At 35.5% G+C, this 17,621-nt stretch overlaps 1 protein-coding gene across 9 annotated transcripts in view; it reads right to left on the bottom strand.

Annotated features, from left to right (window-relative positions):
* Positions 1-17,621, bottom strand: part of TUT4 (terminal uridylyl transferase 4) — a 122,710-nt gene that overhangs the window by 36,231 nt on the left and 68,858 nt on the right. For all 9 annotated transcript variants that reach the window (XM_088022427.1, XM_028106784.1, XM_028106787.1 and 6 more), the window contains exons 10-13: positions 8,533-8,652; positions 8,142-8,354; positions 4,343-4,517; positions 1,713-2,413 (exon numbers count right to left, since the gene is read on the bottom strand). In XM_088022427.1, coding sequence (XP_087878553.1) covers positions 1,713-2,413; positions 4,343-4,517; positions 8,142-8,354; positions 8,533-8,652 — 1,209 coding nt within the window. The remainder of the gene's footprint in view (positions 1-1,712; positions 2,414-4,342; positions 4,518-8,141; positions 8,355-8,532; positions 8,653-17,621) is intronic.

Genomic DNA, 17,621 nt, shown 5'->3' with positions numbered 1-17,621 from the left:
ACCACTTTAATTCTTCCTCCCCACTAAAATGACATTATCAAGATCAGATTTACCCAGAGATGTACTATACAGGAAATCCTAGAAGACGCAATATGTATGGGTTAATGCAAACATTTCAGTCAGCTCCCAAGATGAAATACGTGCATTAATTTAACCTACTGAGATCTTTAACAAAGTAGATTATAAAGAAATTTCAAGTGGCACCTTTCACTCCAAACACCTTCTATCTTCATAGTCAATCAATTATAAAACCCTCACTTGGCTAGTTGGTTCAATTTATTACATTAACATGGTACTCAAGAAACCAACTGTAGGGCTGAACTCAAAAAATAACTTCACTTCATACAAGGAATAACTCTTATGATAGCCACAAAGTTAATTGCAAACGCTATACCACCATTTAAAATGTATTCCAATGGACTACAAGCCAGGTAGTTAAAACAGTAAAAACGTATCCCAACTAGCTGAAAAAAACATATGGTGAAGAAAGAGCATCATTCTTTTCTTTATTATAAAATGCCTAGATCCCAGAGAGCCTCTTCCTCCAGGATTAGCTTGAACATTTACCTAGCCATGAACTCTGATGTAAATTATATACAGAAACTTCTACTTGTGGGAATGCTGTGCTATGAGCTAATTAACAGTACCATAGGAATTTTTATTAGCTTCTCAAAACTTTTTTTAAATGACATATTTAAATTCTAGAAAAGGAATTTCTAGGGGGAACAAGTACAGAGTTCAAAAAATGTACACTGCAGTTATATAATTATGAGGCTTTTCTAAAAACCTGCCATTTAATTCATCCTTTCAACAGTCCATATGTCCTAAATATTGCAACGAAAAAAAAAATGCAATAGATGTATCCTTACAAAGAATGAAGAAACACCGATTAGTAATTAGGTTAAAAATTTTAAAGCTTGTCAATAACTAATTATGGAATAAAACAATAAAACTGGATAACTTTCTAGGTTTTTAAAAAAATATTCTACTTGGTTTACACATGATCTATACAATCTTTTTTTCATCTTGGGTGCTGATATATCAATTATGTACACTGCATTTGAAGCAATGTGACTTAGAACTTTCTTTTATTAACAAAGTAATTAAGCTTATTTTCTGTTGCTGGGGTATTTTATTTTCCATAATTTATCAAGTTAAAGTTCAGACAGTTAAGACTCCATTAATTTATAAAGGATACACCAATATCCAAAGAAAAGCTCAATGGCAGAGACAGAATCTGGATTCTTCATATTTTTGGTTCCTGATCTTAGTTTCTGCCAATCTATCTTTATTAAGTATATATATTCACTCACCCCATGTCAAAAAAAAAACAAACAAAACTTTAAAGTAGAATACTATTAGAATTTACAAACCTTGTATTCTTCTTTGTGAAAGAAAAAATAAGCATAATGTTTAAAAATATTTGCTGCCTTTGCCAAACTGATTTTCATAAAATATATTGAATCCTTTTATATGAAAAAGTGAAATAAACCAAGTAGTAATAGAGTGCCGAAACCTTTTGAGGTTTTATATACACTCTTTAAAGACAAGTACAGGAAAAAATGTAAAAAGAAAAAATGAAAATATATACCAAAATATAACAGTCTACCATCACAGAAGCTATTTTTACATTTTTGAATCTAAAAACTATAAATACAGTCATTAAAAAAAACCCACAAAATCTTACAGATTGTTTACAAAATGTATCCTACCTTGCCAGAGGTTAAAATAAACTTATCAAACACATAATATAATTCCTGGGTGGGGTGGTTATCATCATCATTAAGGTCAGAAGCATCTTCTGTAGCTTTGCAGTTGCAAGAGGTAGCAGATGTGTCAGTGCTCACAATCTGATGTGAACTATCTGTTTCTATATTTGACCTGCAGTCTGTACCAACAGATTCATCTGGGTCAGGGGATTTATAATCAATGCAATTACACTGGCTGAGTTTCTTTTTTAAACAAGTTTCTGAAGGTGCTAAATCATCTTCTTTCTTATTTGATTTTGGCTCTAATTCACTGTCTTCACTGGTAGAAAGACAGGAAGATTCCTGTTCAAGTTCAGCCAAATCTAGTTCATTTACCAACAAACTGTCATCTTCAGTAATACATCTCTGTGATGTACATTCCATTTCATCATATTTATCGGGCTGACCTCTTTCTGCATTTATTTTTTCTGTGCTTTCTCCAAGTAGAATGCAACAATTTGATGCCATATTGTCAGACTTCACTGGTTTCTTATTGCTTATTTTCCCCTTCTCTTTTTTCATAGAATCCACTGTAGATTTATTTCCACCCTTCCTCTGAGGACAGGCAAAATACCGATAAGCTGCCCTGAATCTCTCCACAACATATTCATAAACAAGCTGGCTGTTTAAGCTCCGTGCAACATTCCTCTTGATTGAAAATGGATCTAGGAAAAAAGGAAATGGTCAGTTGCTAAGTATCTACTAACAAACTACAATTCCAAGTTTACCCAAAAGGTCTGAACTGCTATACTGTCAGCAGAGTACATTTTCCCAAAGCTTTCCTAATCTAAGGTCTAAGTGGGAGTTCCTATAAACTGAGTAGGAGAAATACAATAGCAACATCTTTGTTTCTGTCATAAAACAAAAATGTTAAGGGGAAAAGAGAGAAAATAATAATAATAAGGGTAATTAATGAGAGGTTGGCCGAGGACACGAACTCAGTAGTTACAAAATTTCAATGATAAAATTGGTAGATAAAGGCATACCATTATGCCTTCCTATACTGTCATTAGCTGAGTTTTTCAAACCTCTAGGACCCATTCATAATTTTCATCTCTTGTCACAATATTCTTTAGCTACATACTCCTTGCAATTTAAGCAAATAAAATATAACTAAAACTCTCAAAACTTCAAGTTAAAAAATATGATTTTAACATTTAACTTCAGTGAAATCAGAAAATTTAAGTAAGGAGAAATAAAAAAGTAGGAAAAAAGAGATCTAAGAAAGTAAAAATCAAACCGAAATTTAAATTTTGGTCCAGTCTAAAGTGGGTATGCTGAAAAGGCTTATATCTTGGTCTAGTCTAAAATGGGTATGCTGAAAAGGCTTATATCAACCACATCCTCCTTATTAAGAAAATATAAAAGACCTCGAAAATGCTTATTGAGTTTTTGGATTTTATAAGCCTTAAATACAAATATGCCCCAGGAAAAAAGAACAAATGGATGACATCCAAAAGACAATACACATTTTCTCCAATACTGAAGATCACTAAGTAAAAGGATTAACAGGCAAGCTTCAGATTGTTAACGTGTGGGCATCTGTTAGTTTTTGCTGTTAATCTAAGTCCACAGGCTGTTCTCTAAACCCAAAAGCTTTTCCTCTCCTTCTAGAAGAAGAAAAAGACAAGAAGACAAATTATGATAGCTACAAGCTTTAGAGCTCATTGATTTACTTTATGTAAGTGTACAAGATATAAGTACATGCTTGAGTGTGTAAGAATATCTGTGGGTCTAGAGAAGGCCAACAGAGGACAGGCAACAAAAGAATGTATTGTCTAAACAGACTAAAATGATGGACAGAAATTCAATTCCTTATCTATAAAAAGTGAATGAAATGCTGCATGATTTAAATTTTCTAGAAACTATTCTATTAATTTGCATTTTAAAGATGATAATATTCTCAGGATTTGATGTAAAACTTTTTTGTCAACCTCAATTTTTTTTTTTCTAAATCAGTCTTTTTTTCTCTTTAGCCTAGCCACATTTAACAACTGAGGTACTTTTTTTTAAATGTTTTTGAAGTATAGCTGACATACAATGTTACATTATAGTTTTAGGTGTACAACACAGTGATTCAACAACTCTACAGTTATGCTATGCTTACCACAAGTGTAGCTACCATCTGTCACCATACAATGCTATTACAACACCACTGATTATATTCTCTATATATACTCCGGTGAGTTACACATTCCACAGAGATGAGGTACTTTAGAAAAGACAACGGAAAAACTAGATTTTCAAATTATATTTTAACATAATTTTATGACAGAAACTTACAGGAATACTCTAAGATTGTTTTGAATAACTTTTCTGTTTTTCTATATTTTTGAAATTTTTCAAAGCAATTAATAAAGGCATGTAATAAGCTAATAACCCTAATCAACATATAAATTTGAAACCTTAAAATCAGTATTAATTCTATAAAACTATCATGGACTTGATAAAGAATTTACCTGACATATATAATGACAACCTAGTGGCATATATAGTGCTACAAAGCCAAGGGATATAATTTATAACACTGTATTAGAAACAAATGATGAGTGGCACACAAAAACATATTCTCCAAATGAAATATATCATCTCACCTTCAATGGCTATTCGCCTTTTAGGCCAGTTTTTGTTTTCTCTTGTTAAAATATCTTGTATCCGTACACATATTACATATTCTTCCAAAGCAAAATCCAGTGTGTAAAATTTTAGCAGCTCTAACCACAACTGTCCCAGGGATACCTGATTTGGTGTTCCCAATGTTAAAGGAGACTGGAAAAGAAAAAATACTTTTAAGTTTCACAAACTACAGAATCATTGAATTTTCAGTTTAAAAAGACCTTAGAGATTACCTTTACAAAAACTGAGGCATAAAGAAGTTAACTTGCCAAAAAGCAGTTTGTGACACAGCTGGAAACACAGTCCTAGTTTACTGACTCCTAGAATTTTATGTTCTTCCCACTAAACCAGTGACTCTCAACCTTGGCTGCACATCAGATCACACTGGGAGCATTAGAATACACTAATACCTAATGAGCTCCATACCATTCCTACCTCTCATACCCTTCCCAAGATTCAATTTAACTGACCTGGGCGATGGACTGGGCAATGGGATTTTTAAAGCCCCCTAAGTGATTCTCATGTGCAGCCAAGGTTGCAAACCACTACACAACAATTATTACAGCTCCTTATTGTGGTAATTACTTTAAAAATCTAAGTAAATGCCCTGGGCTTTCAAAAGCTAATTCCTTCATTCAGCAAACATTTATTTAGAACCTACTATATCCCTGGCACTGTGCTGGGGATATAAAAAAAATAATGAGCACTCACGCTTAAACATAATGGTCACTATGCATCATTCACTCTTTTTAAGTGCTGCACATATAGTAACTATTAATTCTAACAACTCTATGAAGTAGATACTACAGGGCAAGGATTTGACTCAGGACCACCTGGCTACTGAATTTATGTTGCTAATCACTATACCTACCATACTGCCACTCAAATAAGGTAAGGTCCTACCTTCACATAGTATTAGGAGAGGAAGAGATAATTTAACAATTACAGTAAAGACTATGTGCTAAAATGGGCCTGTAAATTAGGGGGGTTTTAACAAAAGAGGTAATACCTGTATTCTAAAGGAATTAGCTAGATAAAGACTGGCTAAAAGTGACCACTAAGGAGCATAAAGACATGAAACAGTCATCCACTCATTCAATTCTACAACTATTCACTGAGTGCCTACTATGTGCCAGGCACTTGGGATATATCCGTGAAAAAAAACCTCAAGATCTTGCCTTAGTGGATCTTACTTTCCAGGGGAAGAAGATAACAAAAAACAAGTAAATTACATAGCAAGTTAGAAAAAGCAAAGTGCTGTGGAAATAAAAAAAAAAAAGTTGAGTAGAAGAATGGGAGTATTGGAGTATGACCTGGTTTCATTGTTAAATAGCGTGGTCAGGATAGGTCTTGTTAAAAAGGTACGATATGAAGAAGAGGGAAAAGTGTTCTAGGAATAGGAACAGACAGAGCAAACACAATAAACAGAAGTGTGACTAGCTAAAGAAAATCAAGAAAGCTAGTGTGGTAGAGAAAGGGTAAGAAGAGAAGAAAAAAACAAAGGGATAGTCAGAAAGAACTCCTCAACTTTTATTCTAAATTAAATAAGGACCAACTGAAGCATTTTGAGTGTGGAGAGGAGGAAGGACATGATATGACTTCAGTTTTTGAAGAACCATTTTGACTGCTGTGCTGAGAACAGACTATAGTTGACTCTTGAACAACATAGGGGTTAGGAGCACACCGACCCCTATGAGGTCAATATCTGCATATAACTTTTGACTCCCTCAAAACTTAACCACTAACAGCATGCTATTGACCAAAAGGCTTACTGATAACACAGTCAACTAATACATATTTTATATATTTATTATGTACTGTATTCTCACAATAAAGTAAGCTAGAGAAAAGAAAATTATAAGAGAAAAATACATTTACAGTAATATGCTATACTGAAAAAAATATCCGCATAAGTGGACCTGCAAAGTCCATGTTATTCAAGGGTCAACTGTATAAAGAAAAATGGTAGATATAGGGAAACTCATTATGAGGCTATGGTAGTAATCCAAGCCAAAGATGATGGTGGCTAGGACCTGCATGTTAACGGTGCAGGTGGTGAGAAGTGGTCAAATTCTAAATATATTTTGAAATAGAAATGACAGGATTTCCAGACAGATTTGATACAGGGTATAAAAGAGAGAAGTAAAGGATGATTACGAGGCTTCTGACTGAGCAACTAAAAGGATGAAGTGCCATCAACTTAGATGTGAACACTGCCATGTGGATAAAGAGGAAGACCAGGAGTCCAGATTTAGCCATGTTAAGTTTAAGATCTCTATTAGACATCTAAGGAGAGACATTAAATAGGCAACTGGATACAACTATAGAATTCAGGAATGTGGTATGGCTGAAGATTTAAATTTGGGAGTATCATACAGATGGTATGTAAAACCCATACAACTGGATAAGATCACCAAGGGAGTGTAGATACAGAAGAAAGGGGAGAGGATCAGGGATTGAGCTCGGGAGCATGCCAACATTAAGAGGCTAAAGAGGAAAGGAGAAACCAGGGAAGGAGATTGAGAAGAAATAATCAGCCATGGGTGTGCTAGCCTGAAAGTCAAGTTAAGAAATTTTTCAGAGACGAAAATAATCCACTGGCAAATATTGCTGATACATCAAAAATATAAAAATTGAGAAGTGACAATTGGATTTAGCAATGTGGAAGATAATGATATTGACATACAAGTTTTAGTAGGTTGATGAGGGTCAAAGCCTGATTACAGCGAGTTAAGAGGAAACAGATGTCAGAAATAGTGAATATGGACAATTCTTTCAAGAAGTTTTATTGCAAAAGGGGGCAAAGGGATGGCCGGGAAGGGAAATGATGTCCATATTTTTATTTAAAATGGGAGAAATAAAAGCATGTTTGCTCACTGAATGAAAAATTGCTAACTTAGGAAGGAAAGAGAAGAATTGCTGGAGCAGTGTTCTAGAATAAACAAGAAGGGATGGGAGTAAATACACAAGTGGAGAAGATTAGATAGCAACATGGGAAGTTCTTTATGAAAGCAGGCAGCAAAGCAGACTATGCGAGTGCAGACAGCAGCAGGTGGTGGTGGGAGTGTGTAGAAGTTCTCTTTTGACTTCTTCAGTTTTCTCAGTGAAGTAATAAGCAAAATCATTAGCTGAGTATCGGTGGTTTACTGGAGAGGAGAAAGAAGTCTAGGAAAGTGGGAGAATTAAAGGGACTAAGAATGACTGTTCAGGGAAGTATATATAATTCAATATAGCTAGAGCAATCATTTCAGTAATGCTTTTATTTCTGTAATAATATGTCTGTCTATTTCAGAAGACTACATACTTCTGGAGTACACAATCCATGAATATTCTTTGGTCCCCTAGCCCTCAAAATAATGTCTGGCACATAGCAGGTCCTTAATAAAAGAATGTTGAATGATTAAATAAGCAAGCCACCCCCTAATGGAGGAAAGGGCCTTTATTTTTCCACCAATCTGGCAACATAATTCCCATATGCTAAAGTTTTGATCACAGCCCAACTCCTGAAGGAAATTTTTCTTGTCTAAATGAAAAAAATACAAAGAATTACCATGACATGATTCAAACAATATACATCTTCCAAAAGGAGGTATAAATTCATTAGGGAATCTAAGCACTAAAAAACTAAACCAGATCAACCCCTCACTTCACAGATGAGGAAAATGAGGCCAAGAGGCTTATGCAAAGTCAGTCAATCTATTATTAAAGAGCTTCAATCGAAGGCATCACAAATTCTACAGATAGAAAAGCCAAAAACAAAAACAAAAAAAAGCTTACTTTGCCATGTTTTTCCTTCATGGCATTACTTTGGTTGTCTGTTTCTGTCTTCTTGGTATCATCTTTTGGTTGGTCTGCCTTAGCTTTGTTTTCCTCAGCAATTGAGTTTTTCTCAGTTGCACTACTTGAATTATATTCCCACTTCACAAACTTCTCTTCTACTATGCCCTTCAGCTGAAAGTCATCCATTCTTTTTGGGTCAAAGCCTTCAATCTATATAAAAAGGCATTCCAAATTGGTAGTGGAAAAATTATTAAAAAAAACAAAAACAAAAACAAAAAGATGGACAAACAAACAAACCAGATTTCCAGCTTAAAATGTTTGAACAGAGCACTCTGTAAGAGCAAACTACATATATGCATGCACATATATGTCACAAATTCATGCTTACCCAACTTCCAAGTAAGCAAGGAAGAAGAGGGGGTTTTCTTTGTTGTAGAAAAAACATCACCATTAAAGCAAAACAGTAAGAAGGGATTCCACCATCAGTTTGGGAGTCAATATAGCATAACTGTAAAACAAAGGGGGAGAAATTACTGCCATTAGCTTTAATTTTCTTTGTTCCCCTCATAATATAAGTAGATTTTTTTCCTACTATGATCACTGTAAAACGTTTAAACAACAAAAATTATAAGGAATGACCTGAAATCTCACCACCCTGAAATAACTATTAACACATTGGTGACAATCTTTCCATTCATTTCTTTATTGCATATAGTCATATATATATATTTTAGTTAAATGGAATATCAATCATACATAGTGCTTTTACTCTGTACACATTTTTAAAATATTATTTTCTTACCTTGCTTCTACTTCTGCCTCAATGTTAATAATAGTCTATAAACTCTTTCATGCCTTTTTCTATACTCTAATAACCATATACAAATGTATTCCTATATATTTCTATTTTCTATATAAATGCAGGATTTTGTTTTATGTCATTCTTACCAAAATTGTGTATTATACACATCTCTGTGTATTATTCTTCTCCCTTAACAATATACTAACAAAGTTCCTCTAAGTCAATTAGTACAGATCTAACATATTTATTTATTTATTTTCCTATCATTCTTTTAAATGCTTAAATTATAGTCTATGATCTGGATGGCTACTCAATAATCTCCCTACCCAAGGACATTCACATTTTGTTCCCAATTTTTGCCACTTTAAGCAATGCTGTTTCATCCTTATATATATTTCCTAATTACTGGTTCTTATTTATATGAACTATTTTCCCAAGATGTGTTTGCTGGATTTAAAAATGTGTGATAGAGGGGTGCCTGGGTGGCACAATCGGTTAAACATCCATCTCTTGGTTTCAGCTCAGGTCGAGGTCTAAGGGTCATGGGATCGAGTCCCGTGTTGGTGTCTGTGCTTAGCGCTGAGTCTGCTTGGGTTTCTCTCTCCCTCTCTGCTTTTCCCCACCCCTACGCTCACTTGCACTCTCTCTAATAAATCAATCTTAAAAAATAAGTAAATAAATAAAAATAAAAATGTGATGTATTTGAATTTTAGTAAGATTGTTTTCCAAAATCACTATAAAAATTCCTCTTTTCACCAGTAACGTGAGTGTGTACACATAACACTTTCCAACATTAAGTATTACCATTTTAAAAAAATGCCAATGGGGGGCGCCTGGGTGGCTCAGTTTGTTAAGCATCTGCCTTTGACTCACGTCATGATCCCAGGGTCCTGTGATTGGCCTGTATCGGGCTCCCTGCTCGCATCGGGCTCCCTGCTCGCATCGGGCTCCCTGTGGGGAGCCTGCTTCTCCCTCTCCCTCTCCCTCTGCCACTCCCCCGGCCTGTGCTCTCCCTGCTCTGTCAAATGAATAAATTTAAAAAATCTTAAAAAAAAAAAAAAACATGCCAATGGGATGTGTGAGATATAATTATCTAATAATTATTCAATTTGCATTTCCTCAATGTTAAGAGATTACACAATTTTCATGTTTACTAACCATTCAGACTTGCTCTTTGCTGAACTGCCTATTGAATCTTTTGCCAATTTTTCTATTTGTATACACTGCATATCAATTTACATTACAGTTAATAATCCTTTAAATCTGACACATGCACTAAAACAATGATATTTTTCCCAATCTGTTTTTATTTTGACCTTTATCAGATAAAATATATTAATGTATATATATTTAAATATGCTTTTGCTATATAGCTTCTAGGTTTCCTGTCATGGTAAAAAAGTTTCCCCAAACCATAGTACAGATACATACTCTTAAATTTTCTCCTAAAATTTTGATTTTTCATTTAAGTAGAATTTATTTTTGCATTTAGTGTCCTAAGGATCCAACATTATTTTCTTCAAGAACTATACAGTTGTTCACTAAACTCTACCTATGAAACTATAATACACTACATGTTAATTAATTGAATTAAAAAACACAAAGTTAAATTTAAAAAAAATACGGTGAAAAAAATAAAAAATAAAAAAAATACAGTTGTGACAGCACCACTTATCAAGTCATTGTTTTATCATTGAAATGAAATATTTTATTTTTTTCATACATTAAAATTCCATTTACACTAGGATCTACTTCTGGGCCTCCTATTCTGTTCCACAGATCTATTTGTCTATTCCTATGCCAAAGGCATATACTTGAGTAAGCAGTTTTATAGTGGTAAAGTAGGTCCCCTTCATTAGTGTTCTCTTTCTGAATTCTTTTGGCTATTCTCATTCTTCCATACTAATTTTAAGACCATTTTATCAAATTTTTTAAAAACTCTTGGTAATTCTAACTGAAATTACTGTACATTTGGGAAAATTAAGATGATTTTACATTTTAGGGGTACCATCTCCTTATCTAAGAACTTTGTATCTTTGCATTTTCCAAAAATTCAGAGGAGTTCTCATCAATTACTCACTTCCCCTGAACTCTCATAACCAAAACCTTTACAGTTCTCACCTCCAAAACTTATCCCAAATCTGTCTACTATGCTTTATATCCATTCTAACCTAGCACAGACCATTATCACATCTGGCTGATCTACTGCAGCACCCTGATTAATGGGCCCCTTCCTTATAGTCTTTATCCCAGAAAGATCTTTCCAAAGCATAAATCACATCAAAACATACACCACTTTTTTTTAAGATTTTATTTATTTATTTGAGAGAGAGAGAATGAGAGAGAGCACGAGAGGGAAGAGGGTCAGAGGGAGAAGCAGACTCCCTGCTGAGCAGGGAGCCCGATGTGGGACTTGATCTTGGGACTCCAGGATCATGACCTGAGCCGAAAGCAGTCGCTTAACCAACTGAGCCACCGAGGCGCCCCATACACCATTTTTTAAAACTGCTTTCTCACTGCAATTAAAATCCAAATTCCCGGGATGCCTGGATGGCTCAGTTGGTTTAGCAGCTGCCTTCAGCTCAGGTTATGATCCCAGGGTCCTGGGATTGAGTACTGCATTGGGCTCCTTGCTCAGCGGGGAGTCTGTCTCTCCCTCTGCTCCTCCCCCCCTGCTCAAGCTCCCCCTCTCTCTCTCTGACAAATAAATAAAATCTTAAAAAAAAAAATCCAAATGCCTTACCACAGAAACATTCACTCTCACTTCATTCCAGCCACTCCTGCCTTCCTTTCTGTTCCTCACAAGCTCATTCGTACCTTAGAAGCTTTGTACTAGCTATTTGTTGGATGCTATTCCCTGAGACTTTCAAGTGGCTGGCTGCTGCTGGTCTGAGTTTAAATATCAATTCCTCAAAGAGACCTTCCCTAACCATCTGGTGTAATGTCACCCTCTTATCACATCATCTCATTTTTATAGCTAAAATCTATCAGATATTGTGTTACTTATATTTATTTACTGGCTGATTCTTCCACAAGTATGCAAGCTTTGTGACAGCAAGACTGTATGTCTTGTTAGATATTTCAAGCGCCTAGAACAGTGTCTGGGACATAGGAAGCATTTAACAAATGTTTGCTGAATAAACGAATTTGTTCAGATTTCATTTTTACCTTTCAATAATATGATTCTCTCTGTACCTTTATTAAATTTATTCCTTAATATTTTATAATTTGTGTCACTATCACTAAGGAATATTTTTCCATTTCCACTCTACCAGGTTATTTCCATGACAGGGAAAACCTACTGATTATTTTATGTTTATATTGTAATTTGTCATCTTACAAATTCTGTTTTTTAACAAATTCTCTTATTAATCCCAACAGTTTTCTTACTAAAGTTGTATAGGTATACAATCATATCTTCAAAAAAATTTTATTATTTCTTCAATATTTATATTATTTCATTTTCTTATTGCATGTTTAAATCTCCCAAAACAATGTACGACATTACTGGTGAACATCTCTGTAATACTTCTAATTCTAAACATACTGCTTGAGTAATTTACTGTTTAGAATGATGTTTGTTATTTTTTTTTAGTAAACAGTCTTCATCAATTTCCTTTACTAGTTTAAGAGGGTTTTTTAAATGAAAACATGCCTTTTCGGCATCCATGTTTTTTCTGCTTCAAATTGTTAATAAATTATGTTAACAGATATCATGATATTAAACCATTCTCATACTCCTGAAATAAATCCTGTATAGTCATGGCATATAACCTTTTGATACACTAATATATTCCACTTGTTTATGTTTCATTTAGACTTTTGCATTTACATAAGACTGGTCTATACTTGGATTTTTTTAATTTTTATTTTTTATTTAGATAATAAAGATAATAATCACTAAAGTTTAATGCCTTGGCAAATTTAAGAATACAGGGGCTGGGGCTCCAACAGAACATGACTCTTGTACTTGGGGTCATGGTTCAAGCCCCACGTTGGGCATACAGCTTACTTGAAAAAAAAAAAAAGAATACAATTTAAAATGAAAGGATAAAAAACACTTATAAAAAGAGCTTCAATTTTTCCACTAGAATAAATTCCCTTTTATCCAGAGTCCTAGGACAGGAGGTATGCTGCCTAATGACTAAGTCAAGTTAATGAGAAACTTCTTGGTAACTGCAGGGAACTGTTTGTGTAAGCATACATAGTAGTTAACACTACTAGACATCTCACAGAGTAATAACATTTAGGAAGTTTACAAGAGAGCTCTTAAAACACAGGGAGGGATCTTCTAGCCAAGCTGTGGAAACAACCTAAATGTCTATCAACAGATAAAGAAAAGTTGGTATACACATACAATGGAATCTTATTCAGCCTTAAAAAAGAGAATTCTCCCGTTTGCAATAACATGGATGGACCTACAGGACATTTTGCTAAGTGAAAGAAAACAGACACAGTAAGACAAATGCTAATCTCTGTTATGTAGAATCTAAAATAGTCAAACTCATAGGAGCAGAGGTTAAAATGGTGGTTACCAGAGGCTGGGGAGAGGGAAATGGGAGAGACTTTGGTCAAGGGATACAAAATTTCAGTTATATAAAATGAGTAAGTTCTGGTGATCTAATGTATATAGCATGGTGACTATAGGTAACACTACTATACTATATACCTAAAATTTGCTAAGAAGGTACATCCCAAGTGTTCTCACCACACACACAATAAAGGTAGCTACGTGAGGTAACAGGTTGGTAATCACTTCACAATTATGCATATATCAAGTTATCAAGTTGTACATTGTATTTTTTTTTTAAGATTTTATTTATTTGTCAGAGAGAGAGAGAGCACAAGCAAGGCGAGTGGCAGGCAGAGAGAAGCAGGCTCCCCGCTGAGCAAGGAGCCCTATGCAGGACTCGATCCCAAGACCCTGGGATCATGAATGAGCCAAAGGCAGATGCTTAACCAATTGAACCACCCAGGCATCCCAAGCTGTATTTATACATAGAATAAAAAACAAAAATTTAAAAACCTAGGAAGCTCTTTTTTCCTTGTAGGAGATTATTTTTTTTATTACCTGTCAGTTGGTCCTCAGAACCTTTTTAATTTAGGTATAATTGACATACAATGTTACATTAGTTTCAGGTATACATGATTCAACAACTCTGTATGTCATGCTATGCTCACAAGTATACCTACCATCTGTTACCACCAATACTATTATAATACCACTGACTATATTCCCTATGCTATACCTTTCAGTCATGTAACTTATTCATTCCATACCAGAAACCTGTACCTCCCACTCCTCTTCACCCATTTTTTGTCCATCACCCTACTCTCCTCTGCTCTGGCAACCACCAGTTTATTCTCTGCTATTTTGTTTTTTAGATTCCACATAAGTGAAATCGTATTGTTTGTCTTTCTCTAATTTACTTCCCTTAGCATAAACCCTCTATATCCACCCATGTTGTTACAAATAGCAAGATCTATATATATACACACTCACACATACACACACCACACCTTCTTTATACACGCATCTATCAATAGACACTTGGGTCACTTGCATATCTTGGCTATTGTAAATAATGCTGCATAAACATAGGGATGCATATATCTTTTCAAATTAGTGTTTTCTTTTTCCTTGGGTAAATATCCAGTAGTGGAATCAATGAATCAAATGTTATTTCTAATATTAATTTTCTGAGGAACCTCCATACAATTTTCCACAGTGGCTGCACCAATTTACATTCCTACTAATAAGAGGGTCCCTTTTACTCCACATCCTCGCCAACATCTGTTATTTCTTATCTTTTTGATACTAGCCATTTTGACTCGGTGTAAGGTGCTATCTCATTATGCTTTAATTGTTTTAATATTTTATTTATTTGAGAGAAAGAGGGAGAGAGAGAGACAGAGAGAAAGGGAACACAAGCAGGGAGAATGGGAGAGGAAGAAGCAGGCTTCCCGCTGAGCAGGGAGCCTGATTCGGGGCTCGATCCCAGGACCCTGGGATCACGACCTGAGCCGAAGGCAGATGCTTAACGACTGTGCCACCCAGGCGCCCCTCATTGTGCTTCTGATGTGCATTCCCCTGATTAGTGATGTTGAGCATATTTTCATCTGTCTGTTGGCCATCTGTGTGTCTTCTTTGGAAAATGTCTATTCAGGTCCTCTGCCCATTATTAATCAGATTATTTGGTGTTTTGGTGTTGAGCTGTAGAAGTTCTTTATATATTCTGGATATTAAGCACTTATCAAACGTGTCATTTGCAAATATTTTCTCCCTTTCAAGTAAAGTGGCCTTTTTGTTTTGTTGATGGTTTCCTTCGCTGTATGAAAAATTTTTATATTGATATAGTCCCAACAGTTTACTTTTGTTTTTGTTCCCTTGCCTGAGGAAACACATCTAGAAAAAGGTTGCTAAGGCCAAAGTCAAAGAGATTACTGCCTATGTTTTCTTCTAAGAGTTTTATGGTTTCAGGTCTCACATTTAGGTCTTTAATCCATTTTTTTTTTAAAGATTTTATTTACTCGGCAGAGAGAGAGAGCATGCGTGCATGCATGTGCACACAAGCAGGCAGAGCAGTGGACAGAGGGAGAGGGAGAAGCAGGCTTCCCGCGGAGCAGGAAGCCCGATGCGGGGCTTGATCCCAGGACCCTGGGATCATGACCTGAGCCAAAGGCAGATGCTTAACCAACTGAGCCACCCAGGCATGCCAGTCTTTAATCCATTTTGGGTTTATTTTTGTATATGGTGTAAGAACCTGGTCCAGTTTCATTTTTTTGCATGTAGCTATCTCCAGGGATCTTTTTCAGATGTCAAATACTGCCAAAATTAATTCTTATGTTAACCACAAAAAGTGGCTCTCAGTCAGGAAACTTGACTATAAGAGACTGATAAGGCTAAAGTGTTTTAAGAGGCTTCACTAAAAAACTATTTCCTATTACTGGAATGCTAAAAATATAGCTACTTAAGAGGAGACAACCAGACAATAGTCAACAGCAATCTTATTACATCAGTTACAAGAATAAATTATGTTTATATACTAGAATTTTTGTAAGGTATCAAATTGTGGAAAATCTGTGCTTTATTACAAGATGTGCAATGTGGGTTAAACTTCAAGATAAATAAAGCTGTTTAAAAAAAAAACTTTGAGGGACACCTGGGTGGCTCAGTTGGTTCAGCTTCTGCCTTCGGCTCGGGTCATGAACCCAGGGTCCTGGGATTGAGTCCGCATCAGGCTCCCTGCTCAGTGGGGAACCTACTTCTCCATCTGCCTGCTCTGCTTGCTCTGTCTGCCATTCCCCCACTTGTGCTCTCTCTCTCTCTCTCTCTCTCTGACAAATAAAATTAAAAAAAAAAAAAATTTTAAAAAAAAATCTTTGAGGGACGCCTGGTGGCTCAGTCAGTTAAGCATCTGCCTTCAGCTCAGGTCATGATCCCAGGGTCCTGGGATCGAGTCCCATATTGAGCTCATTGCTCAGCAGGAAGCCTGCTTCTCCCTCTGCCTGCCATTCCCCCTACTTGTGCTCTCTCTGACAAATAAATAAATCTTTAAAAATAATAATAATAAAATAAAATAATTTTTAAATCTTTTTTTTTTAAAGATTTTAGTTATTTATCTGACAAAGACACAGCGAGAGAGGAACACAAGTAGGGGGAGTGGGAGAGGGAGAAGCAGGCTTCCCGCCAAGCAGGGAGCCCGATGTGGGGCTCAATCCCAGGACCCTGGGACCATGACCCAAGCCAAAGGGAGACGCTTAATGACTGAGCCACCCAGGCGCCCCTAAAAAAAAAAATCTTTGAGAGGAAATATATACCAGGAATTATTTCTAGGTTTCTTACAATAAACTCAGAAAATGAAAATCATAAATAAAGCTCTTTGTAACTAACACAACTGCCAAAAATCAGACACTGTTGTGTTGGAAAAAGGAAAGAACTACTCTGCAACCAGCTTTGTACGCATGTTTAGTGTCCTTCACTGACTGTTTAGAATCAATGTAAGTTTGAGCACTCTTTTCTAAGAGCCACTTTAGGAAAGAAAGTTTATAGACCACACTTTTTTTTCCACAAGTGAAAATAACTTATTTGAGGGCGCCTGGGTGGCTCAATTGGGCTGAGCTACATAGGGCTCCCAGCTCAGCGGGGGGCCTACTTCTCCCTCTGATCCTCTCCCCTCTCATGCTGTTTCTCACTCTTTAAAAAAAAAGAACTTATTTGAATATCATTTACATTCTTCTAACACAGTCTACTTACTTGAATTAAAAAATGTCTGAGAAAACTGACACTATTTTATGATTACTAGAAAATTAGGGCATAATTAAGAAATACCATCCAAGGGGCAACTGTTTATTCTTTCATCCATTATGGAACCAATAACCTTCCCAGAGTTGATACACTGAGTTTCCTGAATGACAGTTGTATTTCATGTACCAGTCTCATCCCACACTCTGAGAAACCTTGGCTACTAGAGTTTTTGCACCAGTTCTTATTCCTGTTGACTTATTGTTTAAATAGTCGCCATTGCCAATTAAAAAAACTGTCTAGCATTTTAGAGTTCAAAGTACATTCTCATGCAATATCTCACATCACCTTTGACATAATCTCTCCAGATGGAAAAACTAAGGCTCAAGTGAAATGTCTTGGTCAAAAATCACATAAATACTTATAAAAA

Source organism: Eumetopias jubatus, unplaced genomic scaffold, assembly GCF_037043125.1.
Source record: "Eumetopias jubatus isolate StellerSeaLion01/CBP00866 unplaced genomic scaffold, mEumJub1_p1.0 scaffold_4, whole genome shotgun sequence".
NCBI classification, from domain to species: domain Eukaryota; kingdom Metazoa; phylum Chordata; class Mammalia; order Carnivora; family Otariidae; genus Eumetopias; species Eumetopias jubatus.
The sequence above is the reverse complement of the archived record's forward strand: the minus strand, read 5'-3'. Positions and strand labels throughout refer to the sequence as shown.